The 10240-nt window shown below is 35.2% G+C and overlaps 1 protein-coding gene across 2 annotated transcripts; it reads right to left on the bottom strand.

Moving 5' to 3' along the window:
• Window positions 1-212: 212 nt before the first annotated feature.
• On the bottom strand, window positions 213-9126 carry LOC127252885 (histone-lysine N-methyltransferase family member SUVH9-like). Of its 2 annotated transcripts, none has more exons than XM_051277257.1 (2): window positions 6812-9126; window positions 213-897 (listed from the first exon to the last, which is right to left on the bottom strand). In XM_051277257.1, the coding sequence occupies exon 1, from the start codon at window positions 8894-8896 to the stop codon at window positions 6878-6880; it is 2019 nt and encodes a 672-aa protein (XP_051133214.1). In that variant the 5' UTR covers window positions 8897-9126; the 3' UTR covers window positions 213-897; window positions 6812-6877. The 2 variants fall into 2 exon arrangements, with proteins under 2 accessions (XP_051133214.1, XP_051133213.1); XM_051277256.1 differs by having other exon boundaries at window positions 213-894; window positions 6812-9125.
• Between the last annotated feature and the right edge of the window lie 1114 nt (window positions 9127-10240).

The raw sequence follows: 10240 nt of genomic DNA, 5'->3' as shown, positions 1-10240 counted from the left end.
ATTGGATTGGAGAAGGGCCGGTGATCCCTTCCTGATGAGTTTATCATTCATTACATTAATTCGACATAACGGTTACTATGAGTAGTAGTTGTTGAGTTTATCATTCATTACATTACTTCGACATAACGGTTACTAGGAGTAATAGTTGTTGTTGCATTGACCGACCGACCGACTGACTAAAAGAGATTGTGAAAAATACATACATGCATATATATAGTAACAACCAACTAACATTTATTGCGAAATTTATAACAAACAAAATCTAGAGCGAACCAACGATGACGCACAAGGATATGAATGTATGTATGTATGAATGTATCCATCCATGTTCCACAATACCAATTTGAAATTGCCAGCCTATGCATTAATAAGATTCTAAGAAGAAGAAGAAGACAAGGCATGGGAATGTATTAACAAGTGTCTGTCGTACTAGAGGTGGGGACTCTACCATCCATCCATCCATCCATCCCATCAACAACACAACACAACACAACACAACACAACAAGCCCCAGTCATCATCATCATCATCATCATCTATTTCCTCCTCCTGTACAATTACACAGTCGCTGGCTGCTATGCTACAACTTCATTTCATCGTGCAGCCAGGCAGGTAGGCTAATAATTCATCATTCCATCGGCATCTGTATACATAGTAAGTAGACAGACAAGTGACACCTTCCCCCATTTCTCCATTCAACAAAGTTGAGTCTTTAGTTAAGTTGTCTTCAAACCTCAACAATTCTATATCTTCCTCTCCGAATTCATTTGAAATCTCAACAGGTTCGTCCAACAAAATGTTAACTGTTGCCAATGCTCCAAAAATTGACTGTAGGCTTTATATCTGAGTCAACTCTTACGTACATACATACATACATACATACATACATACATACCTGCTAAAATATTATACGTAACATGGCACAAGGAAAACAAAAAGGATTAATGTATTGAAATGTGATGCATTCATGAAGAAACTAAAGAAAAGAAATCATAAACAGCATTCATGCATTCACCAGTCACTGATTGTTTATAGCAGTTAGGATTGGCTTAAGGCATATTATTTGGCATAAGAATAAAGGCAAATAGTAGTCAAACTAATTAGCAGTCTATAAGATAAATCAGGACCTTCACTTGGTTATCCTCGCTCTGATATCAGGAATTTCATCACTTCTTAAACAACCTCAACAGCAAACTTATAAAAGGTTCTTGTATCACTGATTCCATGAAGCAAATAACTTGTTCAAACTCAATAAGTAGATCAACCACCAACACAGCTAATAAGTCTCACTTTATTGTAGTGTAGCATCCAGAGAGTAATGATGAGAATTAGGCATGACAGAAATCAGTAAAAGTGGCGAATAGCATGATAGAAGGAATGGCTAGTGATGACAAAGAATCAAACTAGTCCGTCTGAGACAACAAAGAATCGAAAAATGTTGCAATTAGCTTGGTAGAAAGAATAGGTAGTGATGATAAATTATCAAAGTAATCTGTCTGAGACAGCAAAGGTTGCAATTAGCATAATTGGGAAAAAATGGCCAGTGAAGATAATCAAAGTAATTAGTATGAAACAACAAAGAAAATATTAAATTATTAATTATGCAAAAGATAATAATTATCAAGACTTGAGTCAGAAAATAAGTTTTGCATATATTCTTAAATATCAAACTAATTACAACAAGTTTGTTTGGTTGTGTTTCGGAAAAACATTTTCCCTTTTGATCTATGTGTTAAGACGGGGATTCGGGATTTCAACTTAAAACCAATTGGTTGTAAATGGATTAGCCCTTCACCCCTTATAAGATAGGGGAATCCCAACATTACATCCAATGTGGGATACTTAACACTCCTCCCTCGAGATGGTAATCTCGAAAATCCATACAGGATCAATACCCAATACGGACATCATGGCTCTGATACCATGTTAAGAAGTGATCCGGGCATCCAACCTAAAACCAATTGGTTGTAAGTGGAGTAGCCCTTCACCCCTTGTAAGGTAGGGGAATCCCAATATTACATCCAATGTGGGATACTTAACACTATGGAAAACTACTTTTGCCATAAAAAACATCAAAACAAATATCTACTTTTTATTTACAATATTAAATCCAAATTTTATTTATTTAAAATGTCTCATAAATATCTATTTATATCAAATTTTACTTGTATTCAATATATTACATCAAACACCTATTTATAATCTCCTCAAACAACTATGTCAAATTAAAAGCAAATTGGAGTTTCGGCGATCAAACTAAACACAAATATCACGAATTTGAAAGAATTTAAAATTATGCTTCCCTACTTGCTGAATACTCCTAAAACTCATTATATAGAGGTAGGCATAGGGTGTGGATATAAAAACAAGTTAAAATTACAAAAAATTAAGAATACTAAAGATATCAAAACCGCTAAAGAACAGAAAAAACAAATTCAAAGTTCCACAGCAGAATGCAAGCCATTAAAATAAATTCTGAGAAATTTTACAAATTCTGAAACATTTACGTAATCAAGAAAATGCATATTACTAAAGCAGAGTATTAGTCGTTAACTACACTTCTTATATACATTTGCAAGCTCTATAAATGGCTTTCCATCAAAATAAAAATACTAGTATCAATACAAAATTTTGCAATTGGAAAAAGTCAAGTCACATAGGTTCCCCCCGCAATCTCAATTTTTGTGAACAAGTTGCGAAATCTCATTTCTACATTCCCATATTTTTACTTTCCACCACATTCCTAGAAGTGGAAATAATTTAGCTGACTTTCTTGGTAAGCAGGGTGCTACATCTGGAGCATCTGGAGAGGATCTTGTCATTTGGCTCTAAGATTCTTCATTTCAAAGCTCTCATTCTAAGATCCTTCCATCCAAATGAAACCTAATTAACCATTTTGAGACTCTAACATGTTGGGGATGCAAATAAAATACAGTTTTCACATGCCCGAAAAAGAGAAGGGAAATTGTAGATAACTAGAAATTCATATAAGACACTATGAGAATGCAAAGTAAAACATGTGAAGAGGGGAAAATAATAAATCTCACTCCTAGAAATGAAACCTCAGTCATCTAACCTTAACAGCCAACTCGTTGACACGTACCAGTTGGCAAGTTTTTCAGCTCTAACTGCACCACATACTGTAGTTCACATTATGCAGTTTAGTTGGTGAGGCATGGAGCACCGCAAAAACTCATGCCTAGTGTGCGAGGCAATAGTTTCTATACATGCAAAAAGGGACACTAACAGAAGACTGAGATCCTTCTACCTCATCTAGTAAACCTACTCACTACCAGTGGATTGGAAGCTTAGTGCCAAGCTGTGCAACTATGTGGCGCTGTTGACTTGCAGAGAATATGAATTATTTTCTATTTCAGTTCTTTAAGCTGTATTTTTTTAGCCCAAGCTCAGTATTACGTTGATATTAATGAGTCAAACTGATGTCCGGGCCTGTGATATCTGTATATAGGCGTAATATGTTGAAAATACTTTGTACAGTCATCAGGGATCAACATAGGCAAATCATCTTCATCCATCCAAATATATTGTAAATTGGAATAGTTGATTCCAATGTTCTAGAAATATTGGATATTTTCCATACTTTTGATAATATTTTGGACAACCAATTGGGGCCCTCCCCAAGATCTTGTTTGAATGTGACTCCAGTCACAAACACCCTAGGTTAGATTCAAAGAACTTCAACTCCATGGAAGCTAAATTTCAATATCAATAACCATCATGGTTTTATTTCAAATGTCCCCCTCATCATTTTCCAATGTAACTAGAAGCACAAACTCTTTGGGGGACCATTATGCCAAAATAGAAGCTCGGGTTAGTACAAACTTTGTCTTCTAGCTTTCGTCTTAGCATCGATGTAGATATCCCTACTAGCTCAAGTCTAGTCCTACTAGGAATAGCCTAGTTTAGTAAATGTCATCACCACATATGAGGTCTGATGTTCGATTCCCATAGCATGCATGATTTACGAGCAAGTTTTACAATAAGCTTGGTGTCAAAGTTGGGCATACAATTTTACATAAATTTCGATGGATATTTGAGGATAGGTTTTTAAAATTTATGAAAGTTGATAGAAATCACTGAACCTTCAAAATAGGTTTTTACATGTTTCTGTTTAACAAAACATGATACTATTAAATATAATGTCATACTAAATAATAAAAAAGAAATGTTGGATAAGAATGGTGTGTTTGATTTGTTTTTTGGTTGTGTTTTAGTTTTGAATTTTGGTTTAAATAATGATTGGATGTGAAGTTTTGGAAGATAAAATCATATCTTTTTATAGGAAATCACAAGGATTGCATAATAAAATAAAATAAAATAAAAAAAAATAAAATTGAGCTGAAGTAATAAAAACAAGATAACCCAATATCAACAATTTTTCGTATAAGAAAGTCATACTTGTTACAATACATAGAAGTATATTGAAATATAAATAAATGCTTTGAGATACATGTTGGATCAAAATACTTACCTATACATTCATAACTTGGATCTTCGCTCATCACATGAAATATAATTGCATGCTAACAATATTCAAATTTTATTCATTTACTTTTCTCTTAATTGAAATATTAAAACATATGTATATGATAAGAAATTTATTTATAATATATATATATATATATTTGTTGTGGTTTTATTTTGGATACCTTCTGATTTTTTCGTGAACATTTGGTGGTAAATTTCTGCAAAATTTCAATTAATTTTGACAGAGATTTCAAATAAAATTCTGCTAAATTCAATTCTACATCAAATTCATTTCACCTCAAATATACCAAAATCAATTAATAAAAAGTGAGCAAACTTCCAGAAGTTTGAAGTAAAATCATCTTTTATTGGTGCATTTGTTTATTGTTAAGGCTTTCTATTATCAAGCTTTGGCACATGTCCACAACTCTCAAGTCACATTTTATAACTCAAGATAGTTGGGATAGTTTGGTTTGTCTGAGTCGTTGATTTCAAAATATGCCACTTTCAACGTAGAGCATAATGCACACAAATATCAAGAGTCACAAGTCACAACCCATCAAGTGTCTAAAACTAAATACTCCTCCATCGGTATTTTTGTCACCTTAAGTTTAGCTTAACAGTCCCAAAACAAAGAGTGTAAAAGTTAATAACTACTATGGAAAAAGGATATTTGCAATGGTTGCTCAGCGCTATTGTTATAAGATTGGTAAGCTTTAGGCCATCACAAATCCGTGCTTATTTATATTTTGGTTTTACTTTGGTGTCTTTAGTTTTAAAATTTTTGATGTGAAACAGATGTTAAATGTTATGTGTTTAACAAAAAATAGTGCTGGATGTGATTTTACTTTAAGAGACAATTGAAAAGCACTAAAGATTAAATAGAGCAAAAAAGGAACATAAATAAATACAGCCAAAAATTTTACCCAAATCTCAAATTATACCACAAAGCTTTCTAAATATAAGCAATAATACCAACAAAATTTGTCAACCTCATATTTAAATCACTTGGATGTTTTGATAATTATTCACCACACAGAGGCTTAACATCTTTAAACAAAAAAGCAACCTACACCCTTAATAATTTATACAAGGGATAAATATATTTTTAGTCCCGTATGTGTTACCACTTATCATTTTGGTCCTTTAAGCAAAGTCTATGTAGAAATAATCATATACTTATTTCGTAGTTGCTGAAAATGTCCTTTTGTACCATATATTGTTATGTATGCTAACATGACACCGTCAAAATGGACACGGACTAGCCATATGCCAATTTCTAACACCAAATGGCAATTGCTTTAATTTTTTATACAAATATAAAAGTATATCTTTTTTTCACTTGATATATTCCCTCCGTTGCACCAATATATCAGCTTTCATCTTTTGGCTGTCCCATCCAAATATGGAATTTTCTATACAAGACAAGTTAACAATTTTAATAACAATTAAATCTTTAATTAATTCAAATTAACCTATTTAGTTTTTTATTCATAATTATTTCAACAATTTATAATTGATTACATTCAATTAGAAACAACAAAAGGGCTCGAAAATCAGAAAAGGGCATAATATGAAAATTCGGACTCAAGGTTGGGCCAAGCCGAGTTGAATTTTTTTTAAATAAACAATTTTAATTCTAATATTTTAAATAATATATTCTATAATTAATAAACTTTAATTGTGTGTTTGGTTGGTGGTTTAAATTTTGAGTGGATTTTGAATAGTAAATATTTTAATTTAAATAGTTGTTTGGTATGATATAAATAGATCTTGATGAAGATTTGTGTTTGGATGGGGCACAAGAAGTATAAAATTAAATCCACACTAATATTTGGTGCTAAAAATGACCACATGGCTAGTCCATGTCAGCACCGGCGGTGCTATGTCGGTACACGTGACAATATTTTGGTTGCAAAAGACCTTTTCTTTAATTGCCGAGTAGATATAAAACCATTTCTATACGGACTTCCATTAAAAAGAACAAAATGATAAGGGCGGTAAATACAAGACTAAAAAATATATTTATCCTGATATACAATGACCAAATCTACCCTGGTTAAGGTATAGCAGAACCTTAAGTCTTAGAGCTAATATTAATTAGAATAAGAAATATATATATATATTGACTAAAATTAATATTTTAGTGTTATACAAAAAATGAAAAATAAACGTTTGATTTTATATCTTTTGGAGGAAAAACTAGAATAGTAAAAACCTAGCAAAACCCTACAACTAAACACAATCCAAGTTCAAAGCCAAGGGAGTAAGAACCCAAAAGCAATAAATATCAATTTTTTTAAAGAGAAGAAGTTTGGCAATACCTTAAAAAAGATTTCCCAGTAGAGATCCCCAGCAAGTTCAAAATTCAGCAAACTCAACGAACCGAACTAGTTACAGATAGCAAGTTTTCCCATCCATTCATCAGCCACACCATAGTCAAGACTAAGCTCTCTCATGGGAGGAATGTTCTCTAAAGCAAAGAGCATGAGATGAGGAAAAGCTACAATATTATGATCATACAAAACAAGCTGCACCATGACATTCGGACTGGTACTGTGGCTCATGTAGCAAGCCATATTCCTCATCCTCGATACATCCATTGCAAAATCCAGAGGAGGGATTGATGGATATACTGGGCAAGAATATGTAGGATATACTTGAGACACATCGCCCCATTCTTTCCATCTTTCAGTAAAGCGATTGGGATAAATCAAGCCATCACCGTTCATAGAGATTATCTGTGCTTGTTCACGAGTAAGACAAAGCCCAGCATACTCGCATATAAAAGAACCAGCTTGGATCAAATCTAATGACCTCACTCCCCAGCTTCTCTCCTTCGTCCTGAAAACTTCAAATCGATATCTGATCCCCTTTTGTGTTACACGATTCCTGCAAGTGGGCGGACAATTACAACCAGGACCGCACTCAAATATCAATGGTTTGCCTCTCACCAGAATTCCATTCAATTCATATGGATACCAGCCACCATTTCTCATTATACAGGAACAAGTCCTATCCAGACAGTCGCCAATACAGTTACATCCACCCGTACCCACAAGACCAACCACATGAGGGGGGAAAATAGATGCTGTAATGTACTCATAATAAAGGGGATCATGATCCCCATCCACATCATTGTAATAGAGAACTGGATAGTTCTCCTTCTTGCAGGACAAATCGAGGGTAACATAACCTTTAGGTCGAACCTCCAAAGGCCGCACCCTTAAACTCGCAGCAAATCTCATGATAGCACTCCCCATTTGAGGTTGATTTTCTATCCTAACAAGCTTAAACTTGAAAACACCAAATCCAGACTTACCCATAGCAAACCAAGTCTCCACTATTCTGTACAGTCCATCATAAACATACACTTTATTAGCACCACTTTCATATTTAAAACCGCGGAAAACTCTTACCTCCACTCCATAGTTCATGCTCCTCTCCAATGCCAAGTTTCCACTTTCCAACCTCTGGTGCACAACCTGCCTATTGTACTTGTCCTGTCCGCCATGCCCAGTGTACACAAGAACCTCCCCTGCATCCTCGTCGTCCTCATATCCTCCAGAAACAATAATGCTCGTTGCAATGGGCTCCCCGTTCGAGCTCTGACTGGAGGGGACATAATCAATCCCCGCCTGTGGCTGCCCGTGCAACCCAAGGACGCACAACTCCATCCTGAAAAGGAAGACATCCCCAACCGAGACTCCGGGGATCTCCCCAACGACCCTCTTGTCACGGTTCAACCACAGATCGCGGTCCCTCATCATTTGGGCGGCCTTCAAGTCCGCCCTAGGTCTCCGGTGGGGAGGCATCGAATCCTTGAGCCGCTCGTCCTCTGCGAGTGTGTGCACGCGCAAGGAATTGTACAGAATTCGCGTCCGCCGAATTAGCTCCCGGAAATAGTTCCAGTCATCAGGTGAGAGATCTGTAACTCGAACCAGCTCCGAGGAGCGGGGCTTGGACTTCTTCGGGCCCGAGGGCGTCAGGACAACGTTCGTTAGGTGGCCATTCGGCTCCACGACTGGGACTATAGCCCTTGAATTAGGGTCCAGTTCGGCCGCGGGAGCGGGCGTGGCCACACCTCCAGGGTTGTCAGAGAAGGTGGTGTGGAAAAGTTGCGTAAGCCGATTGAATTCCGCCGTGAACACCGCGTTGCCGCTTCCGGGGGTCAGGGGGACGGAATTAGGGGTCGATAAACCGAAACCAAAACCGAAATTGAAATTGAAATTGAAGGGGGATGGGGATGGAGACGGGGACGGGGACGGGGATGGAAAGAATGGCCCGTCCAAGGGCTCTTGTTTGGGCTCAATTTTAGGGACGAGAAGAGGACTGACGGCGGACGAAGTGGCGGCGGCGGCCGGGCACAGATTCAAGTCCTGAAATGCTCCCACCGAATTCGACCCCATTTTTACAATTTCTCCCCCACCTCCCAAACAAACAGAAAAAGGGATAGGTGGAAGGAAGGAAGCTCGGCTACTACACGTCTGTCTCTGGCTATGGCGGGTGAACACTGAAAAAAATGGCGGAAAGAACGATGCGAAATGCGCGAGAGTGAGTTGTGAAACGAAATTTGAAACGAAAGCTCAGAAAAGGGCAAAACAAAACAAGCTCACTCAAGGGCTCCGTTCTCAGTCACAGCCTGCGTCTCTGCTGCTGTGTAAGCGAAATGGCGAGATTGCCCCTTGGGGTTGGGGTTTGGTGATTTTGTATTTTTCTCTACATTGAAATGTCTTTAATATGTTTCTAATCTTTTCGTTTTGCATTTAATTTCCAGACATATTTAGAGTAATAATAAATTATTTCTATGTTACCCAATCAGTACATAAGTATAAGATAAAATACTGTAATATACATGTACCATTGAGTTTATATCCTTGTCGTATTTTATAAACCATATAAACCATATTATGTACTACTTCATCCACATTCAAATATATACTCAGTTTCCCTTTAAGTTGTTTCTCGATTTTTTTTCCAAGTAAAAATTATTATATATTTTTTTACCATAAAAGAAAAAAAATAATTATTATTTATTTTTATTAAAATTTTATCCAGTCAAATAAGGATATATTTGCATGGCATGACGGTGAGAATATAAAATATGTACTATCTACGTCGGCTCTAAGGATTTTATTTTTTTTTTGCGTGTTGATCTTTGAATATTAATTATTATATCAAAACGTAGTACAAATTAAAAAAAAAATTGCAAAAATATTTCTATTAGTGTCTTGTAATACTAATATAATGACATTTGTACAAAAAAATACACAAATATAAGGATATTTTTAATGTTAATAAAATGACGCAAAAAGTAAATGTGACCCTTGGATGCGGACGAATGGAGTATTATATATTGTATTATTATATATTACCAAAAATATATTGTCTAACTTAAATATATTTTGATTTGGTCAAATCACCATAATGATAATTTGACCTCTTAAGTATCGTAACTACTCTCATATATAGCTATTGTCTCTTTTATATCTTTCATCCACATCATATTTATTTCAAAATTTAAATTATTTCATTTATACTTGTTATGTCAAATCATATTTAACACCTTACCTTTACTATTTTTATAAATCCACAATAATTCATTTATTTCTATATATTTTTATTATCTAATAATATTTTTATTTAATATTATATTTGTTACATATCAATTTTATAATTAGGTTAAAGGACCCAAGTTAAAAGGAGATGTGGGCCTGTAATTGGGTCCACTAGATTAATTAAGAGGTGTTTCA

This window comes from Andrographis paniculata, unplaced genomic scaffold (assembly GCF_009805555.1).
Source record: "Andrographis paniculata isolate CXL003 unplaced genomic scaffold, ASM980555v1 Contig49END, whole genome shotgun sequence".
In the NCBI taxonomy this organism is placed as follows: Eukaryota; Viridiplantae; Streptophyta; class Magnoliopsida; order Lamiales; family Acanthaceae; genus Andrographis; species Andrographis paniculata.
Note: the sequence above shows the minus strand (reverse complement) of the source record. Positions and strands in the feature narration are given on the sequence as shown.